Genomic DNA, 18,109 nt, shown 5'->3' on the forward strand with positions numbered 1-18,109 from the left:
AGCATTCAGAAGGTGTTCTGCAGGAGCTGTTCCACATGTAGATGTATTTCTGATGTATTTGTGGGGAGGAAAGTGAACTCCGTGTCTTACTCTTCTGCCATCTTGAAGTTCCTCCATGCAATTGCTTTTTTAAGCAATTTAATTTTAGTTTAAATACATTTTTATAAGTAAGAGACAACATAAAATGCATTATAAAACTGTAGTCTCTAATCCCTTGTGCATTTAGTGTAGGGAACTACCCCATCCCTCCTCCTAGACTTATAAAACAGAACAGAATCAGCCTTGATTTGAATACAGCAGTAACTTATCTATGCTGCCAAGCCTGATCATTTTCCTTTCTTGGAAACTGGCATAAAGGCAGTTTGCCATCAACTTCAAAGCTTTCTTCCAAGTATAGAAGGAGAAATATTTTGATATAGTAATGTAAAACAAGTGGACATTTTAATGAACATTTACTCTGATAAGCACTGTGCAAACATGTTCTATGTCTATTTTTTGTAATCACCTCCTCAATGTTAAACTTTTGCACAATTTTTACCGTATTTTACAAATTAGAAATTATAGGTTGTCAGAATTTACTGGCACCCATGAGGTGTTACACTGATTGATGTTTAAACTGTCTACTCAAATGTAAGTACAATCTGGTAGTAAGAAAAATAGTAATACTCCATGGACTTGAGGGAGCAAAAAGATCTCTGAGTTGCAAAAGATCTAAATTATGCAAGCTGAGAAATCCTGGATGGACACCATGATACCTTTAGGTCATCTTTCACCATCCAGGTGGCAAATTACCATTATGGATTAGGTTTCTTAATTGTTTTTGTGCCACGGACCCCTTTGGCCTTCTGGGGAATCTCATGAATCCTTTCTCAGAAAAATGTTTTAAAGCACATAACAGAAAGAATGGAATCTTTTTCTAGCAGCTGATCCCTGAGATTTTCAAGCATTTTGGCTCTGTCTACTTCACTTCCCACTTCTACCAAACTGCTCAAATACCTTCCCTAATGTTCTTCAGAAAAGGTAGAGGAGACACGCAAGCAGGTTTGGAGAGTATGCTGTTGGGGAAGAGATGCTTTTGAGATGACATTGGTGTCTTCCTTTTCCCTTCTTTCTAGAAGCCTCCCCATTTCTAGCACCTCCATTTTTCCCCAGATCAAGCTCCGTGTTCCTCTGGTTTTACTTCTTTTCCATCCTCACTCATCTCTTGCTCAGCCCAGTCCACTTCTCTAGACCCACCCCTTGCTGCCTCCTAACACTAGCTCCTTCTCCCGGCTAAGCCCCGCCTTCTACCCTGTCTCTTTTTGGGTTCCTGTCAATCATGCTGGGCCACCCTCTCGCCCACATCCCTAACACACACCAAGCCTGTCCCCGGCCTCCCCTGCAGGCAGAAGAGCTGTGGCAAATGAAGGATGGCCTCTGCTTCCAGCCACTTCTCCGAAGAGCAGTTCAGGAACGTCTGCTGGGAGCTCCAGCCACCCGGGGAAGGTGGGGCCCGCTGGGAGCTGCTGGTGAAGAGCATGAGCATCAGCATCTACTGGCAGCTGAACCAAGTAGTAGTTGGCCCGCTAGAGGCATGAGGGGCGGCAGCGCGCCGGGGGTGGGCACCCGGGGGTTGGAGGTACGGCCCCTGGGGAGTTCCAGGCTGCAGCCAGGTCAGGACACCGTGAGTCTTCTGGAGCCAAAGAGGAGTGAGCACTGGGCTGGTGCCTCCAGCTGACTCTTCCGTGTGTCGTGGGGAGTATGGAGGTATCCAGAATTTTGTCTCAGGTCTGAGGCCCGACTGGACACGTGTTTTGTTAGAAGTTAATGGTAGAGTTAAAACGTGGGTGGGCTGATTCTTAGCCCCATGCACTTGCCTGCAAGGGACGTGGAGCCCCACTCCCGGGTGGATGCCGGTTCCTGTGTGTATGGCGGGGAGTATTTCAGGGTTGAGGCTAGTCATTTTAGTGACTTGCTTCCTTTGGCAGCTGTCCCCTTCCTTGTAAATTGGACTTAATAACTTTAGTCTGAAACTTCTGGGAGAAAGGTTAAGTAAAAGGGTAGGAGGAATGGTGTTGGCAGCGTGCCCAGAGGCCTTTGGAGCCAGGTAGCCAGCCAGGTGGAATGATGGCCAGTCATCAGTTACTCACCGTGCTAGTAGTGCCTGGCAAGTAGCCTTAGAAGTCACCTTCGTCAACGTTTCCTGACAGAGAACCAGAGGATTAGAGTGTTCGAGACGGGAGGAGCTCTGAATGTCTGTGAGTACCAGAGCCACTGGATACAACAGGATGAACATGAAGCTCAGTCTAGGGCAGGCAGAATTAATTTCCAAGTGTCATTTCAGCAGTTACCTCAGTGCAAACATGAACGTGTTTTCAGACAACATCCTTTTATCTTCTAACCATTTCATTTTCCACACCAGCCATGCCCAGGCATTTGCCAAGTGTTGTCAGTTCACTGCTCAGATGTATCTAATCTCTGGTCCCTTTCCCTTGCTTTGTTCCTCTTTAACCTTTGCCACTTTGGGTAGTACCTCTCACCTAGAATTGCAGTGACCTCCTAACTAGCTTCTTGGCTTTACACCCCTCTGATTCCTTCCATCCTATGCACTACAGTCCAATCAAGTACCGGAAAGAGAGGCTGCGACCTTATCAGTCCCCTTCCAGTGGCCCTGTTGATTGCACAATTAATAATAATAATAACTACTGTAATAGCTAATGCATTGCATGCTTTCCTAGGCTCCAGGCACTGGTTGAGTGCTTTGCAGGCATTGCCTTACTCAGTCCTCACATTAACCCTGATGTAAGGTATTGATTGTCACCTTTCTACCTGTATAGAAAGAATATGTAGAAAGGCTAAACTGATCGCTCAGGACTCACTCAGCTGTCTAGCTCCAGACCTTTGCTGTAAATACGTTCCTGCACTGACTGTGAAAGAGGGCCAAAGCTGCCAGGTGGGCTATGCATGTGGCACTAGTCTGACCCCAACTCACATTTCCAGCTCTACATCCCATGACTCACCCACACCCTCCTGTCCTCCAGGCAACCCCAGCCACTCCCCCCATACCCTCCACAGGCTGTGCTATTTTGCTTTTTAACCTTTTGTCCCACAGCTGCCTGAGCTAAGACAGTGAGTGACTTCATTTTGTGTATTGTTTCCATTGTGTATTGTTACGTAGCAGGGCCCACCTCCCTCATGTGCTGAGGATGTCAGTGGTATTCAGAATAGTTCCTATCTCTACTAATCATATTATGGTTAGTCATATTATGGATATGTCTTATTTCCACCTGTTTTGAGCATGAGGGCAGTCATGGTACATTGATGTTAGTTACAAGTCTTTCCAGAGAGCTTCCATAAGTTTGGAGGCTGTATGATTCCCATAGGTGTTGCGCTTGAGCCTCAGTAGCTAGGATGGAGGGCCGCTGCCCTGTGGCCACTTTGATCTCCATCTGTATTAAATGTCATGAGTCCCTGCTGGGTCAGGGTACAAGCCCTTTCTTTCCTAGAACCCTCAGTGCATATCCAGCATTAGTTGCTGTCTGACCCATTTTGCTAGAGCCTCATTTTCTTTCCAGGTTGACTCCCATCCTTTACTTTCCTCTTAGAAGAGAATTCCCTCTAATCTCCAGTTAGTAAATATTGTCATCTGAATACCACTCCACATCAAAATGGAATTAAGCTTGTCCCACACTCTGCCTAGACCTGCACTTATCTCCCTTAAAGGCTTTGCCATTTTCTCTCTTGTGAGCCAGTATGGTTTCATCCACCATGCATGTTGTTGCTATTATGTGCCTCTTCTTCCTCCTCCACCCACTTCCCTACCCATTTTACCTACGCATGTGCATATGGTCTTGGGTCCCCAGGTCCCTGGCTAGAGGTCAGACCAGAAGACCCTGGCCCCTCAGTCAGTCTTTACCTTGAGTACATACCTGACTATTGCCCAGGTGATTCCAGGTGAGGTTTTCCATTGCAGTTTTTGTCTTCTGGCTTTTTAAAATTCCTTCAGCTGGGTTATATAAAGTGGACTTGTTTGGGGCCCTTTAATGTTGGGAGACCAGCAGGGGGTCCTATTGATCCAAGCAACTTTTGATAGTGCTGCATTAACCTTTACTTCAATCCCATAAATAGTCACTTCATTCATCTTATTTCTTAATAACCATCTAAAGATCTGCTGAAATGAGTCCCTTGATTCTCCGTGTCTCTCCCAATTTCTTGTTAATGTAAGACCCACAGGGGAAGCTGAGACAGGTAATCTGATAAGACTTCTTGGATTGCTCAGTTTTGCTACAGTAAAGTTATACGTGGTACACATGCAAAAGGGACCCTCTTCTTCAAAGTTTTTGCTAAATTTTTGCTGGGTAAGAGGCATATTCAATGGATGAATACCCTGATCATGAAGCCACTCCAACATGGCTTGCATACAAATCATATTAGCTGCTTCGTCAGGGGTATACCACTTGGAATTTATAGGATAGGAAGAATCAGACAGTCCCCCTTCTCAGACTTCACAGTGGCTTGTATCCAGTTGAGCCAGGCTGGCTGTTCCCTAGGGAGTAATCTGCTATGAGTTTGGATCATGTATAGCCATCTATGATTGGCCAAGAAGACACAGGAAGCTGTCATCATAATCTAAATTATGCTGTAAGAAAGTTACTATTAAGTGTTTTGAAAAGACTGAACTAGTGTAGAAGCACTTGAATGAGTTTTCAATGTAACAAATATCTATATGTGCTTTATATTTCAAAAAAAAACAGATTGTGGCTTCTTTTTAGTAGAACCAAATAATTGTGAATCTTGTTCTTGGAAAAATGGCTATTTTTCACATACAATATTCTGATTTTTTTCATTTTTCTCTTTTTCTATTAAATCACACAATTTTAGAGTTAGAAAATCTTCTGTCCAATAGCCTCACCTGTTCTTTTCACTTTTTTCCTACTTTCTTTGCCTACTTTGTGTCTTTGTTCTCACCTCTTTTTTCTTCCCATGTTATAATGGTAATATCTTTACACAGTGCGTTAATATACAAAATTCTGTTACACATAATTAGTTTTCATTTATCCCTCTCAACAAATCTGGAAGATAGTAAGACACAGGCTTATCTTTCTATTTTACACATGGCAGTAAGACCCAGCATTGTTAAGTGAGTCACACAAGGCCTCATAACTAGGAACTAGACATGGGCCAGTCTATTTTGATGAACTCAGTACCAAATATACTGCTTGCTTCAATTCAGAATGACATTCTCTTTTTGAAAACTAAGCAAAACTAGTGCAGAGCTGCCATGTGCTATCCTATGTGGTATCCTGGGAAGGGCAGGGGTTTTGGAGGCAGATAGACTTGGGTTAAAATTTCTGCTCTGCCCAACTATCATTCATGTATTCATTTTAGAGATATTAATCGAATGCTTTCCACTTGGTACTGCCCTGGCAGGCACTGGGCATAAGCAGGGAGCAGGAAGTTGGAGCTACTGGTTCAAAGAGCTTCTTGAACAGTGAACCATATTCACTGATGAGAATAAACCAGCAGTGTGTAATGAAATGGGGGTGGAAAATGTTACAAAAAAGTAAAGAGGTATAAAGGGATAGAGAGATGGTATGGCAGGGGGGTATCCAGGGGTGTTGTGATATGTTTTAGATAACGGAAATCTGGAAAGCCCCACTGCCCAGAGGTAATATTTGAGTGGAGATAGAAGTGAAATGAGAGATTGCATCCTGCAAATATCTGGAGGAGAAATGGACCAGAGAGTGTTTGCTTCTCAAGGCTCAAGCATATTAGAATTGCTTGGGGAGCTCTAAGGACATCCCCAAGCCCTATCGTAGAGTTCCAGATATAATTGAGCTGGGGTAGGCCTGGGTGGTCCTTTTGAAAAGTTCCCCTTGCACATAGAGGTTGATTATTCTGTCTTCTCTACTTCTGTGTATATTTGAAATGCTGGTGCTCCTGCAGGGCCTGTTAAAATGCACACTAAGACCTCACTCCCAGTTTTGATTCAGTGGGTCTGGGTTGAGAGTTGGCATTTTACTTCTTTTCTCATTCTCCTTCCAATCCTTCCCTCTCCCCTTCCTCCTCCTCCTTAGCTTCTTGTTCTTGTTCTTGATCTTTGTGTTCTTCTTTTTCTTCAGACAAGGAAACTGAGGTTTAAAGAAGTTCTGAGAAATATCTGGGAAAGGTAAATCTGTGGACACAGGAAGTAGCTTGTCTGGGATTGGGAATGGGAACAGGGATTCACTGCAACTGAACAAGAGGTTTCTTTGGGGGTTACACAAATGTGTAACTTGTAGAAGGTTGCATAACTCCATAAATTTACTAATAATCATTGAATTGTACACTTAAAATGAGTGAATTTTATGGCACTTAAATGATACTTCAATAGAGCTGTTATTTTTTTTAAAAAAAGATGTTATGAAACTCACCCAAGGTCACACAACTAATGAACTTGACTTAGTTGCAGCAGAGCTTGGACTCGAAGCCATTAATGTGACAGTAGAGCTCAAGGTCTATGATACAGCTTCCAAATTGTCACTGACCTCTCCAAACATATCATTAGATAAGTAATAAGCCATCAGAGTGCACATAGCTATAGTCATGGTAATGATATAGTTTATCATCCTAACCAGAACACTTTTGAGTGAAAGGGGTATTGTAAAGTGTTTCGCCAGGAAAAGTGTAAACCCTGTGATGGGTATATTGGAGCATAGATCACCCTAGCTATAGCTCACAACCAGACACAATTTAATTTATTAGGTGCTTCGAAATCCTCTCATTGGATCCCTGTACAAATTTGGCAAAACAAGAGTTATGTTCAGTTTATAGATGGAGAAGCTGAGACTCAGCAAGGGCCTTAGGTTCCTGAATCCTAAAATCACAGAGCAGTTAAGCATCAAAACTATACTTTAGACCAGGGATTGCTGAATCTGTCATGCTGGCTATTTTTGAACAGTCCACAAGCTAAGAATGGTTTTTACATTTTAAGTTGTTGTATAAGTACCTACATAATAGCCTCCATTTTGCCTTTTAGCCCTTAAAGTCCAAAATATTTTCTTTTTGGCTTTTTATAGAAAAAATATTTGGGGAATCCTGCTTTACACCATTGCCACCACCACTTCCAAAACATGCAACCCAGGAAAGTTCTGAATTATTACAGAGTCATATTGCAGTTCCACATGTAAGAGAGAAATCCTTGTGTCATAAGCTCCAAATATATTATATTTTGAATAACATGAGCGTTTACCATTTAAGCTCAGACCACCTTTCAAAGTAAATCTGCCGATCTTGAATGCACTATACAGGATAAGTACCAAAAAATTTTAATCTTAAATATATCATACTCAAGCTCAAATAAACCAAAGAGAAAGAGAAAATCTTGAAAGAAGCTGGGGGAGGGGTGCGGGAACCACTTTACCTATAGAGAAATACAAATGAGAATTACAGCAGACATCCCACCAGAAACCACCCTGAAAAAAGAGAGTGGAGTGAAATATATTATGTTTTGAAAGAGATAAAACCACCGACCCAGAATTCTATATCCAATGAAGCTGTCCTTCAAAAGTGAAGAAGAAATAAAAACTTTTTCAGACAAATAAAAGCTGAGGCAATTCATCAGCAGCAGACCTGCTCTGGAAGAAATGTTAAAGGGGAAGAAAAAATGGTATAGGTCAGGAAATCAGATCTACATAACATAAAAAGTGCCTCTTTTATTGTCTCAAAGCTTTTGCAAGGCATGAACTTTGTCTTATTCACCAGCTATTACCAGGGCTTAGCAAAATGCAGGCACGCAGTAAGTCCTGAAAGATTGCTTGAATAGGTACATGAACCAACATTTTGGAGGTTTTTCTCACTAGGGTATATTCAAATAACCCAAAGGTAGCTATGGAAAGCTACCATTAGCTTGCCATTTCTAAACTAAATGGCAAGATATGGTAGCTATGTACAGCTCTAAGCTTTTTTTGTGTCTTACAAACATACTAAAAGTCCCAGGCTAAAATCCAAAGGTTCATATTCACATGTATTCTCCTTTTCTTACAAAAATATAGTCATTTGTGGGGCTTCCCTGGTGGCGCAGTGCTTGAGAGTCCGCCTGCCGATGCAGGGTTCACGGGTCCGTGCCCCGGTCCGGGAAGATCCCACATGCCGTGGAGCGGCTGGGCCCGTGAGCCATGGTCGCTGAGCCTGTGCGTCTGGAGCCTGTGCTCTGCAACGGGAGAGGTCACAGCAGTGAGAGGCCCGCGTACTGCAAAAAACAAACAAACAAACAAAACAAACAAACAAACAAAAATATATATATTCATTTGCATAGTTTCCATGAAGGGTAAAATAGCCTCCCAAAATAGTGTCCGGGAGTGGTGAGCTTGTGTCTCCCACTGGAGAGCCTGCTAGAGCTCTCCTCCTGCCCTTAGGTGGCAATTTTGATATTAAAGGCAGGTTGGAAGACCAGGCAAGAGCCATCCTCCATGTGGCCCAGTTCAGTCCCCGGCTCACCCAGGTATCGGTATGGTGTTATGTCTAAAGATCCAGAATGTCCAATTCCTTCCTACAAAGTCTCCTTTCCTCTCAAGGGTTCCCAAAGGGTTCCCGGTGGGTGAGGCTGCTCTAGAGTCTTGGGCAGGTTTCCTGGTGGGAGGGGCTGGTGTCTGTCCACTATTGCATGGAGCTGGATCTAGGCCCTCTGGTGGGCTGGGCCATGTCTGTAGGCATGTCTGTAGGCATGTGTCTGTAGGCATCTGTGACCTCTTTAGTCCCTAGGCAGCCTGTTTGCTGATGGGTATGGCTGTGTCCCCACCCATTTAGTTGTTTAGCCAGAGGCATCCAAGCACTGGAGCCTACAGGCTGTTGGGTGGGCCCAGATATTTGTGCTAATGATTTAATATGTCAGCTGCCAGGAGTGTTCATGTGGCTGAATATTCCCCACTATGTCTGTCACCAGAATCTCTGTCCCTAGGGTGAGCCACAGCTGCCCCTCACCTCTCCAGAGGACTCTCCCAAACAGGCAGGTAGGTCTGGCCCAGGCTCCAAAAAAATTACTGCTTTTTCCCTAGGTCTGGTGCCTGTGAGATTTTCTGTGGTCCTTTAAGAGTGAAATCTCTATTTCCCCCAGACCTGTGGGGATCCTGCAACTAAGCCCTACTGGCCTTCAAAGCCAAATGCTTTGGGGGTTCATTCTCTCAGTTCCAGAACCCCAGACTGGGGAGTCTGACATGGGGCTCAGAACTATCACTCCTGTGGGCGAACCTCTGCAATGTAATTATTCTCCAGTTTGTGTGTTGCCCACACAGGGAGTATGGGATTTGATTATATCGTAAGTCTTCCCCTCCCACCTGTCTCACTGTGGCTCCGTCTTTATGTATTTAGTTGTAGAAGGTCTTCTGGGGTAGGTTCCAGTCTTTTTCATTAGTGGTTGTTCTGCAAATAGTTGTGCTTTTGGTGTGCTCATAAGGGAAGGTGAGCTCAGGGTCTCTCTACTCTGCCATCTTGGCCACTCTCTGGTACTTTCTATAATAGAGTGTATGTAATTTCAGATATTTCTGTGCAAAATTCAATATACTTTAATTTATTGTCTATTAATAGTGCCCATTATCTCTTACTTCTCTTCCTTGACAATGCATTTTTATAATGTTTATGTATGTCTGTACAATTTTAATGAATTTACACATAATCATATTTCCTTGTAAATGTTCCTAAGTTTTATCAGCACTATTTTGTGACTACTCTTCTACTTTAGGGTAATGTCAAATAAAAAGCAAACCTGAACTTACTAAGGAGAGACTTTTGTTTAAAAGGATTCTTGCCCGGGGTTGGGGGTTATTGTAATAGGGAGAATACTTTGACCATAGGATCTGTGAGTCTCAGGAGTGAAACAGAAAGGACTTTCTTTTATAGAGAGGATTCAGCAAGGCTAGAAACCATGTGTGGGGAAGTGAGATGCAGGTGGCCTGACTGGAGAATAGAACGAGAATATCTTACCCTGAGGCCATTCTGTTCTCAGGAGGGGCTGAATACTGGCTCAGGCTGAGGCTGGGCCAAAGTTTAGGGGCTTGGAGGAAGGAGTGATGCTTAACCAGTGTGGTTAACAAGCATTTTGCTCTAATTGATCAGCAGCGGAGTAAGCAGTTTAGCCAATCCTTTATGAGGCAATGAAAGGGAATTTAGAGATACTGTTTCTGGATTTGTGATATATGAACAAGGGGTATGTGTGTGAGTCTCATCTAAGTCATAGGAGGAAAGGCAGTTCTTCTATTGTAAGCTGTTTTTGGAACACAAAGGGTGTGGGAGTTTCTTAACCTCTACTGTTTTCCAGGATCACAAGATTCAAGTAAAATTCATTGCCAGTAAGAACCACTTATAAAAATTAGGGTTATTATTAGCTTCAAGTAAGAGAAAACTGGATTAACAATGACTTAAATGAAGAGGGGTTTATTTTTCTCACCTAACAAGTAGTACAGAGGTCAGCAGTTGCTGACATTGGTTTAGATGATCAACAATGCCAGTAAAACTTTGTCTTTTTAATCTGCCTTCTCATGTTTTTTTTTTTTCTCTTAGGCACAAAATAGCTGGTGCACCTCCAGGTATCATATCCATATTCAAAACAGGAAGGAGGTGTCATATTGTCACCTCTACCTGCCTAAGAGACCAGGAAAGTTATTAACCATGCACATGGCTGTAGGCATTCTCTTAGCAAGAAAGAGAGTATATCCTATAACAAATCTTCTGTGTCTTCCAGGAATTGTAATGACTGATATGATATTGAATAAGTCTTTTACTATCTGAAGTGTAGGAAGTTAAATAGCCCATAAATCAAGCATTAGAAAAGTAGGCAGTGTGTTTTACTTTAGATAAAGAAATTGAGCCATTCTTAAAAGTGGTTTTCTGGAGGAGCTTCAGGAAAAGCCAATGACCTCTTGAGTAAACTTGTTTGGAGTCATTTATTGAAATGTGAGTACACTTGGACACATAAATGCAGCAAATGTTACATGGGGATTATATCTCTAATTTGAAAGAGACTTATATATCAATAATAAAAACATTGCCCAAATAAAACTAAGATTTATGCTTTTTCCTATTAAATTGTACAAACAATAGTAGCCAGTCCTGGTGAGATGCTTCTTTGCTACTAGTAACAGTATAAAGTGGTAAAAAAACTTTCTTAAAAGTTTATAAAAAGTATAAAGAGGGTTTTCCCTGGTGGCACAGTGGTTGAGAGTCCGCCTGCCGATGCAGGGGACACGGGTTCATGCCCCAGTCCGGGAAGATCCCACATGCCACGGAGCGGCTGGGCCCATGAGCCATGGCCGCGGAGCCTGTGCGTCCGGAGCCTGTGCTCCGCAACGGGAGAGACCACAGCAGTGAGAGGCCCGCGTACTGCAAAAAAAAAAAAAAAAAAAACTAAAAAGAGCCTTAAAGTGTTAATGTCCATTACCCTAAAATTTATCTCTAATAAAGCTTCCAGCTTTTCTAATGAAAAAATTATACATATGGACCAAGTTGTCTTTATGGAATAATTGTTCCAGCAATATTTATAATTGTAAAAATATATGGAAATAGGAATGACTTACAAGAATAATTTAATTGTTCTCGCCATAACTTCAAAATAATATTGTTGAATATAATAAGAACACAAGCTATTTATACCAAATTAATCACATTTTGTAACATGTAAAAGTATTTATTTACTTAAAAGAAATATGTCAAATGTTGCCATTAGGTATTTGTGGATTGTGGGGTTACATGCCATTTTAATTTAATTTACTTTATTATTTTTAGCATTTTCTAATTTTCCTAAATGAATATTAAGTATTTTTGTAATTACAAAAATTCACGTTAATTTTTGAAATTTTTGAAAGACATAATAATAATGTAAGTTTGTTTGCTGAGAGCATCTTAAATGATGGGTGAAACCATGCCTTGATCCAAGAATTTCAGCCCTTGAAAAGAACATTTTATTGATAGACTAGGAAAGGTGTCACTGAACATTTTGTTTCTCTGGAGTTCTGGCATTTCTCAGTTCTGCCACGAAGGGAGTGTTTAAAGGAAGTTGTCACAATAGTTCATTCTTCAGTATTCACATAAATCACATCATTCTATTTTCTCTTCTAGAGAACTTTCTGTTTTACTTTCTGTGATATGTACATAACTGTGGTCTCTAAGGGCTACAACTACATTCAGGAGGAAGGGAACCAGGTCCAGGAACCAGTTTGTCCTAATTCATGCATTTAACCAAAGCTAACTCATGTGAAGTTGGGGAGAACGTTATCTCAATACATAATTATCCCTTATGCTCAGTATGTGTGGAAAATGGGGACCCACTATTCCTGAACAGAAGCTAATTGTCTCTCCAAGCTGATTAAATCATGTGTGGGTTTAGGTGTGTGGTGTGTATAAACTCTCAGTCTCTTCCCATTTGTGAGCTTGAGGAGAGGGGCAGGAGGGGAAGGAGATGCTTCTCTTGAGTCCTGCCCTTTGTAGGGGGCATTCATGGCACAGCATGTAAGGGTGTCAGACCTACCAGTTTGTCATTTGCTGGTTGGAAACCCTTGGTATAAAGCCACATACTTTTAGAGCTGAAACATCCTTATGAATTCAATTTCAATTTTACCTTCCATTTCCTGCCAGGTACTTCCACATACATCTGAGATTCCTAAACTGAGATGTGCTTATCCCTGCATTATGCCACCTGAGTCAGGAGACCCTTGAAACCTCAGGATCTCTAGAAAGATTCCCCATGTTTACCCCTTGACTTCAAGTAAGTCCCTGGAGCAGTGTTTAAGAAGATGGGTCCATTTGTGTTCAATTTGCAAAAAACTTTGTGTTAGCACCTGGAAGTATGAATCCATCTAAAAGCGTAATTTTTATTCCTTTCTGTTTGTTTGTTTTTGCAATTAAATTAATCTAAAATCCATTGGTTTAGTCTTAACAAAGGACCTTTCAGTCAAGGTGAGGCTCATGAATTGTACAGAGGGTAAACAGTATAGTGCAGCCGACTGCAGCCCAGAACTCTCACAGATGAGGATACAGATTAACAGAAAAACAAGGGAAATCTGTTGTACTTAGAAATCTAGACATGGTTTTTTACTGAATAAAAGGGACTAACTAGTATGATTTAAAAATCCAAAACTTGGGTGGTGAACTTTGGGAGAAACTGTAGATTTGGGGTTTGCTGTATGAGACTGACTAGTTTCTGATTTTTATGTTTAACTTACTATACTTTTTAGCACATGTTATCATTGGTGGATTTGTTTATTCGTTTGGTTGCTCTCTTCTTTTTTTATTTTAATAACTTTTATTTTATTTTATTCTTATTTTCTTTCTTTATTTTCTCCCTTTTCTTCTGAGCTGTGTGGCTAACAGGGTCTTGGAGCTATGGTGGGATGTCAGGCCTGAGCCTCTGAAGTTGGAGAGCCGAGTTCAGGACAGTGGGCCATGAGAGACCTCCCAGCCCCACATAATACCAATCAGCAAGAGCTCTCCCAGATACCTCAGTCTCAATGCTAAGACCCAGCTGCACTCAACGACTAGCAAGTTCCAGTGCTGGACACCCTATGCCAAAAAACTAGTAAGACAGGAATACAACCCCACGCATTAGCAGACAGGCTGCCTAAAATCATAATAAGTTCACAGACACCAAAAAACACACCACCAGACGTGCCCTGCCCACCAGAAAGATAATATCTAGCCTCATCCACCAGAACACACACCAGTCCCCTCTGCCAGGAAGCCTAGACAACCCATTGAACCAACCTTACCCACTGTGGGGCAGAGACCAAAAAAACCAAGAACTACGAACATGCAGCCTGCAAAAAGGAGACCACAAACACAGTAAGTTAAGAAAAATGAGAAGACAGAGAAATACTCAGCAGATGAAGGAGCAAAGTAAAAACCGACCAGAACAAACAAATGAAGAGGAAATAGGCAGTCTACCTGAGAAACAATTCATAGTAATGATACTAAGGATGATCCAAAATCTTGGAAAGAGAATGGAGAAAATACAAGAAACATTTAACAAGGACCTAGAACTAAAGAGAAAACAAATGATGAATAACACAATAATGAAATGTAAAATTCTCTAGAAGGAATCAATAGCAGAATAACTGAGGCAGAATAATGGATAAGTGACCAAGAAGATAAAATTGTGGAAATAATTACCGCAGGGCAGAATACAGAAAAAAGAATGAAAAGAATTGAGGACAGTCTCAGAGACTTCTGGGACAACATTAAACACAACAACATTTGAATAATAGGGGTCTCAGAAGAAGAAGAGAAAAAGAAATGGATTGAGAAAATATTTGAAGAGTTTATAGTTGAAAATTCCCTAACATGGGAAAGGAAATAGTCAATCAACTCCAGAAAGGTCAGAGAGTTCCATACAGGATAAATCCAAGGAGAAACACAAGAAGACACATATTAATCAAACTATCAAAAATTAAATAATAAAAAAAATATTAAAAGCACCAAGGGAAAAGCAACAAATAACATACAATGGAATACCCATAACGTTAACAGCTGATCTTTCAGCAGAAACTCTGCAAGCCAGAAGGGAGTGGCAGGACACATTTAAAGTGATGAAAGGGAAAAACCTACAAGCAAGATTACTGTACCTAGTAAGGATCTCACTGAGATTTGACAGAGAAATTCAAACCTTTACAGACAAGCCAAAGCTAAGAGAATTCAGCACCACCAAACAAGCTTTACAACAAATGCTAAAGGAAATTCTCTAGGCAGGTAACACAAGAAAAGGAGAAGACCTCTAAAAACAAACCCAAAACAATTAAGAAAATGGTGATAGGAACATACATATCTATAACTACCTTAATTGTAAATGGATTAAGTGCTCCAACCAAAAAACATAGACTGGCTGAATGGATACAAAAACAAGACCCGTATATATGCTGTTTAAAAGAGACCCATTTCAGACCTAGGGACACATACAGACTGAAAGTGAGGGAATGGACAAAGATATTCCATGCAAATGGAAATCAGAGGAAAGCTGGAGTAGCAATTCTCATATGAGACAAAATAGACTTTAAAATAAAGACTATTACAAGAGACAAAGAAGGACACTATATAATGACAAAGGATCAATCCAAGAAGAAGTTATAACAATTGTAAATATATATCCACCCAACTAGGAGCACCTCAGTACATAACACAAATGCTAACAGCCATAAAATGGGATATTGACAGTAACAAAATCATAGTAGGGACTTTAACACCCATTTTCACCAATGGAAGATCATCTAAAATGAAAATAAATAAGGAAACACAAGCTTTAAATGACACATTAAACAAGATGGACTTAAGTGATTGTTATAGGACATTCCATCCCAAAGCAACAGAATACACTTTCTTCTCAAGTGCTCATGAAACATTCTCCAGGATAGACCATATCTTAGGTCACAAATCAAGTCTTGGTAAACTTAAGAAAACTGAAATCATATCATTTATCTCTTCTAACTACAATGCTATGAGACTAGATAACAATTACAGGAAATTAATGTAAAAAATACAAACACCTTGAGGCGAAACAATACTCTCCTAAATAACAAAGAGATCACTGAAGAAATCAAAGAGTAAATAAAAAAAATACCTAGAAATATATGACAATGAAAACACGGTGACCCAAAACCTATGGAATGCAGTAAAACCAGTTCTAAGAGGGAAGCTTATAGCAATACAGTCCTACCACAAGAACAAGAAACATCTCAAATAAACAACCTAACATTACTCCTAAAGCAATTAGGGAAAGAAGAAGAACAACAACAAAAAAAACAAAGTTAGCAGAAGGAAAGAAATCATAAAGATCAGAGCAGAAATAAATGAGAAAGAAATGAAGGAAACAATAGTGAAGATCAACAAAACTAAAAGCTGGTTCTTTGAGAAGATAATCAAAATTGATGAACCACTAGCTAGACTCATCAAGAAGAAAAGGGAGAAGACTCAAATCAATAGAATTAGAAATGAAAAAGTAGAAGTAACAATTGACACTGCAGAAATGCAAAGGATCATGAGAGATTACTACAAGCAACTCTATGCCAATAAAATGGACAACCTGGAAGAAATGGACAAACTCTTAGAAAGCACAACCTTCCAAGACTGAACTAGGAAGAAATAGAAAATATAAACAGACTAATTACAAACACTGAAATTGAAACTGTGATTAAAATTCTTCCAACAAACAAAAGCCCAGGACCAGATGGCTTCACAGGTGAATTCTATCAAACATTTAGAGAAGAGCTAACACCTATCATTCTCAAACTCTTCCAAAGTATAGCAGAGGGAGGAACACTCCCAAACTGATTCTATGAGGCCACAATCACCCTGATACCAAAACCAGACAAAGATGTCACAAAAAAAGAAAACTACAAGTCAATATCACTGATGAACATAGATGCAAAAATCCTCAACAAAATACTAGCAAACAGAATCCAATAGCACATTAAAAGAATCATACACCATGATCAAGTGGGGTTTATTCCAGGAATGCAAGGATTCTTCAATATACGCAAATCAATCAATGTGATACATCTTATTAAAAAATTGAAGGAGAAAAACCATATCATCATCTCAATAGATGCAGAAAAAGCTTTCCACAAAATTCAACACCCATTTATGACAAAAACCCACCAAAAAGTAGGCATAGAGGGGACTTACCTCAACAAAATAAAGTCAACATGTGACAAATAAAGGCCATATATGACACAGCCAACATGGTTCTCAATGGTGAAAAACTGAAACCATTTCCACTAAGATCAGGAACAAAAACAAGGTTGCCCACTCTCACTAGTATTATTCAACATAGTTTTGGAAGTTTTAGCCACAGGAATCAGAGAAGAAAAACAAATAAAAGAATTCAAATCATAAAAGAAGTAAAACAATCACTGTTTGCAGATGACATGATACTATACATAAAGAATCCTAAAGATGCTACCAGAAAACTACTAGAGCTAATCAATGAATCTGGTAAATTAGCAGGATACAAAATTAATGCACAGAAATCTCTTACATTTGTATACACTAATGATGAAGAATCTGAACGTAAAATTAAGGAAACACTCCCATTTACCACTGTAACAAAAAGAATAAAATACCTAGGAATAAACTTACCTAAGGAGACAAAAGATCTGTATGCAGAAAATGATAAGACACTGATGAGAGAAATTAAAGATGATATAAACATATGGAGAGATATACCATGTTCTTAGATTGGAAGAATCAACATTATGAAAATGACTATTCTACCCAAAGCATTCTACAGATTCAATGCAATCCCTATCAAACTACCAAGGGCATTTTTTTACAAAACTAGAAGAAAAAATCTTAAAAATTGTATGGAGACAGAAAAGACCCCGAATAGCCAAAGCAGTCTTGAGGGGAAAAAAATGGAGCCGGAGGAATCAGACTCCCTGACTTCAGACTATACTACAAAGCTACAGTAATCAACACAGTATGGTACTGGCACAAAAACAGAAATATAGATCAATGGAACAGGATAGAAAGGACAGAGATAATCCCACACACATATGGTCACCTTATCTTTGATGAAGGAGGCAAGAATATACAATGGAGAAAAGACAGCCTCTTCAATAAGTGGTTCTGGGAAAACTGGACAGCTACATGTAAAAGAATGGAATTAGAACACTCCCTAACACCATACACAAAACTAAACTCAAAATGGATTAAAGACCTGAATGTAAAGCCAGACACTATCAATCCCTTAGAAGAAAACATAGGCAGAACACACTGTGAAATAAATCACAGCAAGGTCCTTTTTGACCCACCTCCTAGAGAAATGGAAATAAAAACAAAAATAAACAAATGGTACCTAATGAGTTTTAAAAGCTTTTGCACAGCAAAGGAAACCATTAACAAGACAAAAAGACAACCCTCAGAAATGGAGAAAATATTTGTAAATGAAGCAACTGACAAAGGATTAATCTCCAAACCATACAAGTGACTCATGTAACTCAATATCAAAAAACAAACAACCCAATCCAGAAATAGGCAGAAGACCTAAATAGATATATCTCCAAAGAAGATATACAGATAGCCAACAAACACATGAAAGTATGAACAACATCTCTAATCATTAAACAAATGCAAATCAAAACTACAATGAGGTATCACCTCACACTGGTCAGAA

The 18,109-nt window shown here is 40.1% G+C and overlaps 1 protein-coding gene across 1 annotated transcript in view; it reads left to right on the forward strand.

The window, feature by feature from the left end:
- Nucleotides 1-1,337: 1,337 nt before the first annotated feature.
- The window catches only part of LOC149746736 (phosphatidylcholine transfer protein-like), a 45,963-nt gene continuing 29,191 nt past the window's right edge, over nucleotides 1,338-18,109 (forward strand). Inside the window, exons 1-2 of the mRNA XM_089901819.1 lie at nucleotides 1,338-1,550; nucleotides 8,918-8,969. Of these exons, the coding sequence (XP_089757945.1) occupies nucleotides 1,410-1,550; nucleotides 8,918-8,969 (193 nt within the window). The 5' untranslated portion in view covers nucleotides 1,338-1,409. The remainder of the gene's footprint in view (nucleotides 1,551-8,917; nucleotides 8,970-18,109) is intronic.

This window comes from Delphinapterus leucas, chromosome 19 (genome assembly GCF_059928025.1).
Source record: "Delphinapterus leucas isolate spDelLeu-1000000601 "Yukka" chromosome 19, BTC_Dleu_Yukka2, whole genome shotgun sequence".
NCBI lineage: Eukaryota > Metazoa > Chordata > Mammalia > Artiodactyla > Monodontidae > Delphinapterus > Delphinapterus leucas.